At 41.2% G+C, this 15,897-nt stretch overlaps 1 protein-coding gene across 1 annotated transcript in view; it reads left to right on the top strand.

The window, feature by feature from the left end:
* The first annotated feature begins 10,876 nt into the window (after positions 1–10,876).
* Positions 10,877–15,897, top strand: part of LOC118420160 (very low-density lipoprotein receptor-like) — a 13,382-nt gene continuing 8,361 nt past the window's right edge. The window contains exons 1-2 of the mRNA XM_035826871.1: positions 10,877–11,225; positions 11,448–11,705. Coding sequence (XP_035682764.1) covers positions 10,892–11,225; positions 11,448–11,705 — 592 coding nt within the window. The 5' untranslated portion in view covers positions 10,877–10,891. The remainder of the gene's footprint in view (positions 11,226–11,447; positions 11,706–15,897) is intronic.

The following is a 15,897-nucleotide window of genomic DNA, read 5'->3' as shown; positions in this document are numbered from 1 at the left end:
AAAACCGGAAGTTGTGCTGCAGTACCAAGGTAAGCTGCTAGGAAGCCAAAAATCTAATCACTTTCCAGCGTTTCACCACACGCCACCAACACACCAAGTATGGAACCAATCCACCCAGCCGTTCTTGAGTTATCTTGTTTACACACAGACACATAGACACACAGACACATAGGCAGACAAACGCTACTGAAAATATAACCTCCATGACATTTCATGGAGGTAATGAACTTCTTTTCTTTGGTGTATACGTTACGGCAATTTATGGCATAATATAGACCGAATTAAAGTGGGCCATTAACCCTATATTTATCTTAATTTACATGCCGTTCATGCGAGAACGCAATATCTGTCTCTTACAGTCAGGGGTTTATCTATAGTAGCTGCCAGCTTTAAGTCCTCAAAATGCGTGCCACCCAGAAACAAAAGTTACCGTCACAGGCGAAGACATCGTCGCAGTACATCCACCTGATGAGCGGGTTGTTTGTGTAGCACCACGGCCTGTCCTTCCCGTCCGGGTTCCGGCAGTAGTTCTGCTCCAAGCCTGCCGATGGGTAGGCCTGGGGAGTGTGGTTATGGGTGTGGGGGTACTGAGTTGTCCAGAACTGACAGGAGTTGTCCCGATTTGCACGGCCCCTGTATCTTGTCCCTCCATCCCGTAGATAGTAACAGTCTGAAGACATATAATGTGACATTGTAAATGTTGTCCACGAAAGCATGGTTGCACGCGTACTAGGCGCATAAAATCGTTTGAGTTGGTGGCCGTTCGTTGTAAAGTGTAAAGTAAACAATAACCTGCACATATGACGCAGCTAGACTAATGACCAGCCTAAAGACCAAGTCTAAACGATGGAGAAAAAAATGGTATTGTAAGCAAATAACGGTCTCTTAATTAGGACTGGTTTGGCCCAACGTTCACTTTGACCCTATTCAGACCGGGGGTGGGGGTGGGGGTGTGGGGGATCTTTTAAGGCCTGCGCCAACTTTGATGTCCTATAACACCAGTACAGCTTACGCTAGAGCCACCAAATTTAATGAGTTTTCCTTTAATATTTTTGGCAACAATTTTAAGAAGTTTGAAAATTTTTTATTTTTCGTGTTGCCATAGCAACCGTTTATTGACAGGCAGTTTTGCCAAATATCACTTTTTTTTATTCTAACAATGTATTTTCACATCTATTTGCTATATTACTGCTATTTTGTTACATGAATAAAATCTTATATTATTTAGCATATCTTCCATAATTATATATGCATAAATTATGCTAATTTGATGACATCATCAGCCCAGAATCCCAGATGGCGGTCCTTATGGCCAGATCAAGAATAACAAGCTAATTATCCCTTAAAATTTGTACCTACCTGGTATTTTTTCATCAAAAACCATCTAAATGAATGAATTCAGTCTATTTCCATTGCCCTTTGTGATTATTTGTTGCAAAAAGGGATTTTTAAAAATTCAATGTGGTGAATATATTATGGCGGAGTTTTGACGTTATTGATGTTGCTGTTGTCAACACAAGTCGTAATAAACATCATTATTCTGTCATCTGCACTTGTTGCATTTTTGTAGCATAAATTGAAGTTTTCTGAGAATACGATTTTTTCATATGGGTCCGGCCAATATAATTAAATTGATGACGTCATAATTACGTCATCTTACGTCATCGTAACGTCAAACGTCTTATATCTGTCAGATATGTCGACATCATGTCCTAAAAATTTGGTGGCCCTAAGGTACGTCGTTTTAGAGTTATAGGACTTAGAAGTGGAGGGCCTCAAAAGCCCCCCCCCCCCCCCGTCCAGGGATAACCAAAAAGCCGCGTCTGAATAGGGTTAATGTTTGAAGTCTTTTGCAGGGAAGCGAACGCGTCTGATGTCATCGTTTATGTCTTATCTACCGTTTGATGACTGATTTAGTTTTGTGCACAGTTTTATCGTTGTGAGTAATTACTATTTATGGAAAACTCACCACAGTTCTTTTCATCACTGTTGTCCCCACAGTCGTCTCTACCGTCACATCGAGTAGCCTGGTGGAACATGGCTCCATTGTCACAGGCAGAAGCAGCTGAATGATAGAAGGGACAGCATTCAGCCAATCAGAAAACTGTTCTCCCCAGCTTCCCTGTGCCATTCCCCTACGCAGAGACACCCAACGGCGATAGCAAACCGCCTCTTGTCTGTACTCTGCTATCTCAATCGTCACCATCAGTTCCTGTGGGCGTCGCCACAAACCAGCTGTCAGCCAATCAGAGAATAGGCCGTTGTGTTTTCAAAAGGATCTCGCATATACTCATTAATATTCATAAGCAGGGCGGTCAGGAACTGATGGTGAGTACAGACAAGAGGCGGTTTGCTGGCGCCGTTGGATGTTTCTGCGTAGAAGAATGTTCTATCCTAGCTACAACTTTTCCAAACTGACTATAAAGATTCACGTTGAGTTAAGCTCTAACCGATCCACTTCAAATTATCAAATATGTGCGCCATCTTTTTGTCCCATGTTTGAGTATGCTTCCTCGTCAGACCTGCGCTCTTCTCACTCGTTTTCCTCTCGGTACGTAATATTCAGCAGTGTATGATTTAAAATCTAATTTGTAATCACACAACCTGGTAACTGGTCCTGTTTGTACCTGTGGCCGCCCTTGTAAAAGTATTCATCATTGCTGTTAGTGCTGCATGCCAAACTATACCAGATATCGTATCTATCACTTCAGCAATTTAGAAAACCCGATAGCAGTTGTCACAAACCGCAACTATCTTCCTGATGAAGTCCTAGTTTATTTGCTGGTTCAGGGACCCCATTTCTAATCTCCAGAATTGAACTCTACCGATTGCGCTACAGGGACATCCTCTGGGTCTGCAAAATGAGAGTTCGTTCAAAGGAGTAGAGCAGGGGGTACATGACATTCAACCTTTCTGACTGTGATTGGGAAACAATGGAAATGCTGGTTTCAGTACATACATTGCCCATTGTTGCATGCCATCTCGCCCTGTCGCTCGCCTGCAACAAACATAGAAATAGAGCATCGTAACTATATTGTGGTATACATTCCAGCCTCTGTCGTCCATTTTTATTTCCATAAAAGGTTGGGTCCATGTACAGATACTTTTTTTGTATCATTCTTTATGATTTGTAAATTGCTTTTCATATGTATTACATTTACAGATATTTTTTTAAGTTAACCTCTGTTTCACTATAACACTTCATGTAATGATTTCAACTTTTGTGTTATTTTGTACAATTCAATATAGCTAATTCCAGTTATGGCAGCCATGTTGGGTTTCCCGGGGTCATCTGGTGTCATGGCACTAGAACGAGGCTGAAATTGGGCATTTACAATATAGGATGCATTGCAGACATAAGTATGCCATCTTCGGGAGTGCATTTCGCCACTCTTAGCTGAAATACTGCAGAATATGTGCCTGTTATGTGTAGAAAATATTGCTTTGGACATTTAAACTTGGTTTCGGTGATATTTCTAGATTCTGGGTGACATTAGGCATCTTATATGCCCCTGCATGTTTCTTTTTCCTTTCTGTATATTGTATGTTTTAATTGATGTAATGTAATAAAATAAAATCAATAAAAAAAACATCGCGACATATCATTATGGCAGTAAAAGCATAAACAAGACAAGTGTGGCAAGCACATTATTCCCTAACACTGTATTATTTACACATTAAGCTATTTCGTTCCTTATACTTTGTACATGCAGCTGCAATTGGTTTACAAGGAAATGACAAATGCATGATGAGTATACATTTAAGAGGGTACCTGACTGAATTCATTCCATTCAAAAGTCATTCAAAACTCAAATCAAACCCAAGAGAGCCAATCTTCGAATTACTGCCTTGTATTCTCTTTGTGAAAGTTGTGAAAGATTAAAACAAAAACACATGAGTAGAAATCCTGATTCAATTTAACAATAGAGTAACAAATCAAAGTAGAAGTTCTCGAAATTTTGACTGCAGTATCTTTACTTAGCTTGTGTGGGCAGATACGTACAATAAAGGTCTTCTTCATTCATCCATTCATTAAAAGCTGGGAGGGGGGAGCAAAATGAAACAAAAATGTTTAAGATCGCATCAAGAAGTAGCTCGATACAAAACATGAACACATTCCACAGAGGCATCCTTGAATTATTCTGTTCACAGACAGGAACGCACACAATAACAAAAACATGACTTTCTGGCGAAGGTGATATAACAACACTATAATCTGTGTCCTACTTACAGCAGTTTTGTTCGTCTGTACCGTCACCACAGTCGTCCCTGCCGTCACACACCTGTGTCTTATTGATGGCAGCTCCGTTTGAACAAACCTCTTTATCTATATTTGAGAAGGCAGAAATTCAGAGAAGAAGTGTTATATGTCCCTGTACGTAAAATATAACTGGTAAACATGAACTTGCCTTTTCATTACATTTCTTAAACATAGTCAACTGCCCTGTGTTTTAGTGTGTGTGTGTGTGTGTGTGTGTGTGTGTGTGTGTGTGTGTTTGTGTGTGTGTGTGTCTGTGTGTGTGTGTGTGTGTGTGTGTGTGTGTGTGTGTGCTTGTGTGTGTGCTTGTGTGCGTGTGCGGGGTGTTTGTGCACTACTTTGCCTCTAATGAGATCCTCTGAGTTCAAGCTAACCCGGCTGTTAATTTGTGCCTTACCGCAGTTGTGTTCATCGCTCCCATCGTCACAGTCCACCATCCCGTCACAGATCACCTCGTGCACGTCACAGTCACCGTCTGTGCAGACCGTTCTCTCCAGTCCGGAGCAAGCTGGAGGAAGACGAGAGGATACAGGAATGACTATTGCTGGACCTCCGACCAAAGTGTCTTAAACATTTGTTAGTGGGCATGAACATTATCTTACATTTAATGTTTCAAAAACATGATCTACACTTTTCTGGCAGGTGTATGTTAAGTGATTTGCTTTTACTGCCTCTCATTTTTATCGTAATTTTGTTTTCACTCACTCACTGAACTTCCAAAAGAGGTTGCTTTTATCACTATACAATAGAGCCGCTAAAGCAACGCACCTAGCAACCTTCCAGAAACACGAAGCAGAGACACCATATAAATATGCACTATGTACTAGTATAGTCTAGATAAGCAGTAGGATATTTGCATATGATATGTATGTTATTTAGGTTTGCTATGTCCCTAAGAAAACGTCAAGTACACAGAGCTATTAGAAGTTTCTGACACGTATCACATTGATCTGTCCCTTGCTGCCACTTTTACCTGCCGGCAAATAGTCTAGGATGTCCATGTGTATATGTACTTATGGGATAATCCATCATTCAAACTGAAAACATGGTGACAGCGAGGGCGCTTTCCTATTACTTTTTCCCCAGGTTAAGGAAATGAGGTCTTTAAATCAGTTGCTATACGGAAAGGTGCACTTACCCTGGAAAAATTTGATCTCGCTGATTTCCCTCCGGTCTCCATGAGGGAACTGTAGGCGCCAAAACTGTCCCGTGGCGAAGAGTCCACTCAGGTCAATTTCGTTGAGACGTATTTCGTCCAACCTTTTATTTTGATGGCTGTTGTGTACCACTTCGGTCCACCGACGGCCAGTTGAGCGCCAGACTGTGACTCCCAGGTCACCGCTCTCATCACCGATGTACCACATCCGGATCCGGGACAGCGTCATGGACGTCTGCAGGTCAATCGTCAGCTGCCAGGTGGCGTCTTCAGCTCCACGTCTCCATGTTGTCTTGAAGTTGGAGTCCAGGACGAACCCGGTGACCCGTCGGACACCGTCACCGCCCTCCCATTGGTCCTGTGTCACCCAAGTCGGGTCAGTCTCCACCCAACCACCTGCCAGTAACAGACTTTCATTAGAGTCTGCCAATTTTGTACTTCAAACACGGTAGAAGATGAAGTGCACTTCACTTTTATTATGATATGTAATATGTCAATGATAGAAATACTTAAGTTACATAGAAAGTAGATTCCCTCACTTTATTAGACACATGAGTAGCACTGACAAGTTTATATTCCTCATGCTTTTTGACAAACCGACCATAGGACCCATACGGTCCTACATATTCACCATTACCAAGAAGCGAGAAAAAGCCGAACTTCTATGTTAGACTAGATTTGTGATACTTTTATATGTATATGAATTATATATACGTGTACATGTTTTGACTTGTTGTGACCTGTACTTAGCTCGGTTGGGCAAAACTGTACAACAAAGTTCTTCATTCTTTGATTTTTTTTTGGCGACGCCTCCGGGGCTTCGCCTAATGATATAGTGTGCGACCGTTTGACAAAAATTCCCAAAATCCCGCAGGCATGTCAGGAATTTTTCCAGGCCTGCGCAGTTGCATTATCCCTTTAGAGGGGAACAGCTCGGGAATGGGTGGACGGATCATCATAATATCTAGAATATAGATAGCTTCAGTGATGCCTAACATAATTACAGAAATGTAAATGCTAATAATGCAAATCAGGGGCTAATTTGCATAATTAATGAGGACAATTTATAAATACACTGCATTTAATGTTAAAATGCTCAAAAATATACCATATGTAATTCAAAAAGAGAGAAATATTATGTTTACTGTTCAGTATATATCCGATTGGCCAAAATTCCCGAAATTCTACAGCAATTCGTCCGCGCGTGCTCAATTGCACCATACTTTTGGAAGGGTTGCGAAGCCCGAGGGATGCCAACAAACTCCGAGAGAGGACGGGGCTATACTATATCCACATAGACGAGCAATCCGCCCATGCTTGAACTGACTTAGAGCACAGCCATGTGTCCGAAGCAAATCATAAATATTGACAAAGATTTAGTTTTTGAAATAGTTGAAAATCATATTCTTGGGACTCTTTTGGTGTGTGTTTTTGTTCTCCAGCCCACATGTGGTTTTACTTTTTGGGTTCAGTCAGTGGAGAGCAGAAATTCTCCTGAGACACAAACTAGACAGGTTGTCTAGAGAAGTCCCTGGTGGATGGGTACCATGTGACTATTTTATCCAATCAAGTTTAACTCTGGCCTTTTTTAGCCTTTTTAGCGGGATTTTTGTACTGTCAGACTCATAGAGGATTTCACTCTGGGAATGTTTGGCGACCAATTTTTGGAGTACGTTGGAGTAGTATAGATACAGATTTTTGTTCATCAACTGTTACAACTGTAAGTGCTTTTGTTTTACGTTTCTAGTTAAAAAGTGGTTAAAAGCCTGTTAAGTTTTAAAAGCGTCTTGGTTGTAGGTTCATTAATTTTGTTTATCAATTTATCAAGTTCTCTTGTATAAACCTGTGCTTTTCCTGGTAGTCTTTCAAAGTGAGTTAGAATGCTATAACTGTGGTCCATGTATTTTTACTATACTGCTTGTTGTTGTGAATACAAGATATTCCTGTATGATTTTTGTGTGGTCTCATTGTATTCCTGCTAATCTAGGTCAGATGACCCTCCGTTGAAATGTCATGTTGAAGTGGGCGTCTTTAGTATAATCTGATATATATATATATATTATAATGAATGTTTTATAATGATACTTTTAGACTGACACTCCCGGGCAAATATACGCCCACATTTGTAATTTGGTTTAGAATTTCAGTTTTATGTACTAAACTGCGAAAACCAAAATAAAGCTCTCATCTCTTAACTGATTGATTGTGTTGGTTAGAGCACGTCTGTCCCTTGAGAGGAGGGAAAGTCTGGCTCTTGGCTGGCTGAAACAGCATGCCAAGTCAGTAAAAGCACCTCTGCCTCAAGGGATAGAGGTGCTCTAACTAACTTCTGACCATACTATGTGGATTTCAAAGCAACCAAATCGTCACCCCTGATTGGCTAAGGACATATGGCTGTGCTCTAATAAGATCATCAAATCAATGTATAGAATATATGGGACGTTTCAGTTTCAACTGTCTACAAAGAAGTCAAATCCCGAATTAGTAACGTAGGTTTGATACCATATTCTGTACTGTATGTATGTACAATATTTGTATGTTAAGTATTTAGATTATTTACCTTAATGTAAACCTCATTTCTTGTGTTTGATTTTTGTTCACTTGCAATTAGCCCCATCGGCATGAATTTTGAATAAAACATTATTATGTTATTAATGCCAAAGAACGTATGTATAAAACCAGCGCCACACATAGCTCGACCATTCTGCTAGCACTACGGCCGGTGTCCTATCGACCACAATATTTATCGATCTGTGGACGTTCGCAGGTCACCAAACGCCGTCTCGTGCAATAGATTATAAATTTCTAGACCAGAATGCGCTGGATGTTCTGGCGATCAACTAGATTAACCAGAGCTGACGAAGGTCAACTAATAAATTATGCATGCATGTGTATATTTGCGTTTAGAACTATGTGGCCACTTTTATGCTGATACGGTTTAGAGGTTCGCCAGGCCTCCAACCGGGTGATTTGAATTGAATCACCAACTCTAGACAGAAGGGTTTGCTTCATCTCACACCGCACCATCGCACGTGTGGGGTTCTTTAACGTGCATAGGGTGTGACTCTCCCCATACACGGGACGTCCATTTAACGTCTTATCCGAGGGACGGCCCTAGCCGAAGCTAGGTACTCGTTTTCACCTGAGTATAGTGAGTAAAGCCGTGTAAAGTGCCTTTCCCAAGGGAACAAGATAACACGGATTCGAACCCGCAATCTCTCGGTCACCAGGCCGTTGCCACTGTGCTACACGGTCCCACAATGTGGGACAAAATAATTAGATAAAAATCTCCGCCATCCGATCGATCATACTGAACTCCTTCAAGCAGCACCTAGTTGAAAATCAAAACATTTTGAGATTTATTTTAAACATGTTGAGACTTTTAGGCCGCTTTTTGATGTGTTTTAAACCGAATTGCCGGACCTTCTAAAAAAATTCTAAAGGCGGATTAGGCTAACGTCACATTTCAAAACCAGGGTCCAGCCAGGCTATTTGTGGAAATGAAAGTAAAATGTATACGTTAAAATATACACCAATAATGTCCACAACCATTCTTTTTACATCTCGGCTCGGACCTAGTCCCGAGTTCGACACCAGCCGTGGCCCCGACGTTGTGTCCTTGGGAAAGGCACTTTACCCGACTTTCCTCACTTCACCCAGGTGTAAAAGTGGGTACCTGACTTCGGTCGGGGAGGTAAAGAAAGGTTACTTTACCCTCTGTCTGTGCCGTGTATTTGGCACTGTTGATGTACATGTATCTTGTAATAAATATTGTACATGCATTTTTCCTACAACACGGTGATTGGCATCATTCATCCGGACAGAAGACCTGGCACATCCCGTCTTGTATCAGAAAGAAAGGGTATATAACGGGTGGGTATGTAATGTATGTGATGGTGCAGTATAACCCTGTACGTCGACTACCTACCTACCTAGTATTACCTATTTCTGCTTTGTATTTGTTGAATTACTACTTGTGCACAATATATTGGCTTGGCCACAAAGAATGGTAAAGCAAGCGAGTTGATAGATTCGCCAACAATGTTTTTCTAAGATGCTACGTAAAGTCACCAAAATAGTCATCGAGCCACCAATACCGTACAATAGCGTACATACTATTCAGCTCTTTAGAACATCACCCCACTACGCACCAATAGTGTACAAATTGACCTGCTCACCCTTTAGTGCAGATGCACTAGACAGGCAGTAGACCATACCCCAAAGCAGCACCAGTGATGTTCTTGTGAGAGGCGGGTTTCCCATTCTTCTAGGCCTGGCTCATTTTCTACACATATCCTTCACCGTCACCAGTGTAGTCTGCTGGTCACGAGTTTCGCCGTACAAAGTCTACCCTAGCGTGCACTGCTTTGCCCTTATTAACCGACTCGACAGATAAAGAATCCTAGTCTCTGTGCCAGGCTCCCCGATGGCGATTTAACTAGTCGTGCTCTGATGGTGAACGTTTTCATCCACCGGCCGCCTCAGGCGAGCCTAGAGGAGTGACATTCCTATCACATGGTGTATGCGTCATCAAATATTTGCGTTGTCATTGTTGTTCTTTTTGCTCGTCTGGGTAAATTTGTTCAAGGAATGTTATGAGTTTGACAAAACAGATTGTAGCACAAAATGCAAAATCATCCCCTTGAAAATTGAACCATTGTCATTGCGCAATCACCCGGTGCAAAATAGAACATTTTAAAATTAGTCACATACAAGAATGGACTATCCCATAGCCACCGAGTGTTAAGCTATGCGTGTCCTCGTCGGAATCCGCAATGAAGAAAGACAGGTGTGCCTTTCACTTGCGTGATTATCTATTAGATATGTAGACTATTTATCTGTGAAAGGCGAAAACAAATTATTTTGAAACTAAAAAAAACGAAATGACCTATAACCCTGATAGCATATTACAGGTATCCAAGCATCGAAGGTGTGCTGGTACCTGACATCGAAAAGGATCCGATAAAGAGCCAATGACTTCAATTCCAGTTAGTGTTGTTCCACAGGGAACCGTCTTGTTTGATCCAAATGCGAAGTTGTTAACCGTTGTTGACTGTCTGCTGTGCGTCCACACACAACTAATCGCAATGTGAATATCCAACCGGTGGACGTATCGACTTCTATCAGTTAGTCAGAACAAGAAAAAGTCATGCCTTCAAGTACTGTAGTTATTAACATTGGCCTAAGATGTATTCGGGTGTTATGTTAAGTTGAAACAACTTGATACCTTGTTTAGCAACATTCGACAAAAAATACACTTAGTCTAGTAATTAAGATTGCCATCTGTCGTATTGTCACGCACCCTGTGGAGTTGGTACCAGTCTGTTCACGGGTGGACTAAATCCCGCCCACTCGTAAACAAAGGCACGTCCAGACCTGTGCACGCATACCTAACACTGCTTTAGGCGTCGCACCTCACCGTGCCAGGTACGCTCAGCTCACGGGAGGCCATCCACGTTCTCCCCGGGAAGCAAATCATGGCGACCGACTTGCTTATGATTGTATGCCTGCTGTCCTTTGGCAATGTCTCTCTGGCACTTCAGAATCCCGGCTTCGGCGAAGAGTGTCCCTTATCATTCGGTTTGTCCAGTTGTGACAGTGGTGACGCCTGTTTCCATGTGCTACAGCAATGTGACGGTTGGGAACATTGTGAAGATGGTTCTGATGAAGAAAACTGCACCGTGTGTCCTTTAGCAGACTATTTCAAGTGTCCAAATAGCAGCGCGTGTCTCCCTCCAGAGCTTGTTTGTGACGGTGGCGACGACTGTCCAGAAGGTTCGGATGATGAGGAAGACTGTTGGAGCAAAGAATGTGGCGAGATCTACACCTCCAGGTGTGACAGCAGTGGAATATGTTACCTTGAAGAATGGGAATGTGACGGTTATGAGTATTGCCCAGACGGTTCAGATGAACAAAACTGCGCAGGCAAAGAGGCTTGTGCCGATTCCAACTACATCAGGTGTCCAACTAGTGGGATTTGTTTCTTTCGAGGCTGGGAATGTGACGGCTTTCCTTTCTGCGAAGACGGATCAGATGAGGAAGATTGTCGGAGCAAAGAGTGTTACAACTCTGACGATTTCAAGTGTGAAAGTAGTGGGGTATGTCTCGATCCACACCTGCGATGTGATGGAAATGATGATTGCCCGGATGGCACGGACGAGAGACATTGCACGGCCGATGACTGTCCCTCCCCCATGCTGTTCTGTGAGCCAGGAGGGCCCTGCGTTCCTGCCGCGAGGCTCTGCGATGGTGTCGGTGACTGTCCGGACGGGTCCGATGAGACTGACTGTGGTAAGTTCACCTTCATGTCATTCTAATAATGTTAATCTTGGCGGGGGGGGGGGGTATATTGCACGTTTTGCAAATAAATTAGCTTAACATTGGCAAACTACAGTCTGGTACTGGTCGTTACTACCCTATGAGGAAATAAGAATAAGAAAATGGGATTGTAAATCCTGTTGGAGAAGGCCTGAAACAAGACTGTGTTTGCAGATTGATGGATGGATAGTTGGACGGATAGATCAAATGGCGGATGGCCCGACGGATGGACAGATTAGTTGAATGAAATTTTTTGCGACTTGATCTGAAGCGAATTACATGCACCATCAATGCTTCCTTCACTTTCCCACAACACATATTATGTCAAAAAGATTAAGAAAGCTAAAGACAAATCGTATCGGTATACGCTTCGAATGTATTTCATCCCCTTATCAAAAATGGCTACCACCCGAGTAGACATGAAGATTTCCAAAAACAGCTGGAAACGTAACAAACCATGGCCTGTTCCCAGAATTATAGTTTGGCAGGTGAGCCAGCCCTTCTTATGGGTCACTGCAGATCGCTCCCTTCACTGATCCTAAAGGAAACTTTAAGTGGTTTATGCCTGCCGCGGAATTGTGACTGTAACAAACGATATCATTGTTGGGTGCTCTCTACCTTATTTACTTGGCCTGGTGTAAGAAAATATACCATCATAACCATGTTTCTAAATGCCTCAAAGTGTCTTCTCTCATACTTCAATTGTATAGCCAGAACTTGGAAATCGTTTCGAAGAAGGAACCCAAACTGCACTGTTACCATGTTGTAACAAACAATACCAATAACTTATGCTACGCCTGACTATAGTACATGACCTATGCATCGAAGAGAAAATCGTCATTTAGGCTATCGCTAACGATGACAACAATCCTAAATCGTGACTGAAAAATTAGTTGATCTAATTTTTGAATATGAAATAGCTATTTGGTACATTTAACTGACAAGAAGCCCATAGCCATATAAATGCAGACGAAAGGATCTTCGAAAGTTTCATAGTTTTGTATTCTTTGGATACTACCAGTCTTGTAGGTGTGCTGTTTGATGCGTGATGTCTGTCTAAATAGTTAAACTGTAAATGCCTTCCTTAGCTGTCTGTGTTATTGATCCATTACTATAGGGCTCCCTTGGAAATCAGTTACTACGTTAACTGAAGGGACTACCCTAAAGATCAATAAATAAATAAATAAATAAATTACAAAGTGGACAGGTGTATTTTTCTTCTTTTTATTTCTCCCTTTTTCAGGTAAACATTGCAGTATATAAAATAGTAAATATATAGAATGTTCCATTGAATTTCCCTTGTAACATAAACTGTCAAGTCTCAAGATAACACATATTTCATTGTATTTACCTGTCCCCGAGGAACCCAACGTTATTAGTTTTTGTATTGTAGTTCATAGTTGGCCATACAAAAGTTACTGTACTTATTGTCGTGTCAATAAATCTTGTTGCATTATCTCCCATTGGAAATTTCTAGTAAGGACCACAAGAAAATATGAAGTGTCTCATTATTCTTGCAAATAAGAAATTCATTAGCATGACGTACATTCTGTTGTATGTACCTTGCATAGAGTCACCTTCATCTCCAATATGACTTTTTTAGTATTTAATACCCGGTGTGTTTACCCGTGTGATTTTAGAGACAGTTATGCTTTTTTGGTGTTTTTTGTAGAATTTAGAAACTTAACCTGCGCGTTGATAGCGTTTATGATTAGAAAGTATTCATTTTTGTTTAAGGTATTGCTTTGAAATTGTTTTCAGCACAGAAGAGACAAAACTGCGACAAAATGAAAACATATAGCTGACCTATCCAGTGTCGTTATGTCTGGAAGGAGACAGTAGACCTGTTCCGGGCAACCCGAACGTGATGATGATGATCCAGTGTTGCAGCTGTTGTTGATTTATACGTTCGCGATTGCACTTTTTTTCTGAACTTGTTACTAATAGCATTTACCTCAAATCACAACAACGTCCGTCTTTTTTTTTGTTTCAATGCAAGGCTTGTTTGCACCAGACCAAGTACTATCGACTGTACAGGTACCACATCTTAACGTAATAAGGTGCCAAATAGGCACCAGGTAACACACCATATAATTATTTATACCCCCTTTCCACTAGGACGGCGCTCTCGCCGCGCTCTCTCTATGACCTCAAATTTGACCTCAACGAATTCTATAGAAGAGATACGAATCTTTTTACACTTAGTGTGTTTTATTGTCTTCTCGGTCACACTTTTACGTTTTGTATGATATACCAAGTGTGAAAGCGAAAGTTACACATACCCTATTTGGGTTGCAGTGAGAGTGCAGCACGATCGCCGTCTAGTGAAAGGTTGGCTTAACACCCGAGTGCCATATGGTAACAGGTGGCACACCTTATAACCTGATAAGTGGGGCCTAGCTGCAAGTTTCTTATAAGTATGTTATCACCAACAAAATAAATTCCAGAAAATGTAGGCAAACTGGCACCGTAACGAGCTTACAATAGGATGGTATGCATAAAGAATCAACCAAAGGATCTGGAGAGGAAAGGAAGAGGGTATATCCTAGAGGGGTGTAGCGATTTAGGGAGGGGAGTCTAGATCGCCAGCAATTCTTATATGCGGGGAGGGGGGGCTAGATCTCTAGAGAGGGGCGAAAACACCAGTGACTTGGCCCCCGGGGCAGTAGTATTGGGGATCGCTGTGACACCACTACACTCTGACCGGCTAGAATATACATGTCGATATCTGTTTATTTTTTACGAAGTCTTTTTCGTCTCCTTTTTGGGAATCCTTTCAAGAAGTTGTCTTTATCTTTTAACCTTTTCGTCAAATGAAACAACTATCTATACTCTTGTTAAATTAGAACCATAGAACCACGCTTGGATTTGAAAATACCTATATCTCATACCTCAGTCGTGATAGCATGTGTCTGCTTTTAAAGAATTCGGACTTAAATATTCATATATCAAACATTTTAAGAACACACTATTTTTGTTCACATGAAGCAAAGTGTGCCTAATATGCCACGTATACGCACATCGAACAGAATAGGAGACAACTACTAAATGATTCACTTCCAGCTGTCCCACTGCCTAGTCTGAAATTCTTAGCTTATTATGCATACGTTCCAGCTGCAATTGATTTTAAATGTATCAAATATTTTATTCTACTGATATGTGTTTATATTTTGTATTCTATATGTATGTATGTGGTCACGACATCAGTCTCATATTTTGCACAGTGATAGTACTTGGTACACAACCCCCCTAAATAGCTTTCCTTCTGCCCTAAACCTCTCGTTGCTATGGCAACAGGCCAAAGAAGTTTATGGGCCATTTTTCCAGATTTTGGCATGTAAAAACATGAAAATTGGCCAACTTTAGGGCACTAATACTGATCAATGCTTTAACTTACCAACAAAATCAAAATGTACTTACTAGAGTTAAAATATTGGTATCACCAATATAAACAGGTTTGCTGTGAGTGTAGGTCATGTGGGTATAAATGTAACGAGAAACCATGCAGGATTACAGGTGGAGCTATTTCCCTCTTAAAGCTTGTATATCTACAATTTGTCCCGGTTAATTTAAGGTTTTCTGTGGAAAACATACCATCCATGCGATTCGGTAAACAATTGCTTGATGAAATGATGTGACGATATGACAACTACGGAATCCTTTTGTTTTCTCCCCAACAAGACTAAACATCTACACCATTCTGTTTTCCACGCAGGACTGTACATTTCAATTTCATGTTTTGCACACAGTGAAGACTGAACTTAATTGTAACATGTTCACTCTTGTGTCAGGTGCACACCAGAATGTACATGAATGGCCTTCTGTGGATATTAGGAGGATGTACATTTGTAGAAATCTGAGGATAACAAAAGGACATGTGCAGACATCTGTGAATAACAGGGTCAGTGGGCTGTAAGAGGGTAATTCACACATTCTTCTCAAGTACTGACAGCTAACAAAAGAGTCACCAGTGTCCACTAAAGGAAATCATTCTAAAATCACAAGACTCAAACAAAAAGCCAAGCTTTGCAGCTTGGTTTGTGGGGGCAATAAAAGTTTGTATAGGTTAAGATGACAAAAACACATAGATGCTTATAAATGAAGAGATATTTGTACCGTTAATTTCCCAATGTTTCCAAATACAAGATGATCCTAAAAACTGACA

The sequence above is a fragment of the Branchiostoma floridae genome, chromosome 7, assembly GCF_000003815.2.
Source record: "Branchiostoma floridae strain S238N-H82 chromosome 7, Bfl_VNyyK, whole genome shotgun sequence".
Taxonomy (NCBI): Eukaryota; Metazoa; Chordata; class Leptocardii; order Amphioxiformes; family Branchiostomatidae; genus Branchiostoma; species Branchiostoma floridae.
The sequence above is the reverse complement of the archived record's forward strand: the minus strand, read 5'-3'. Positions and strand labels throughout refer to the sequence as shown.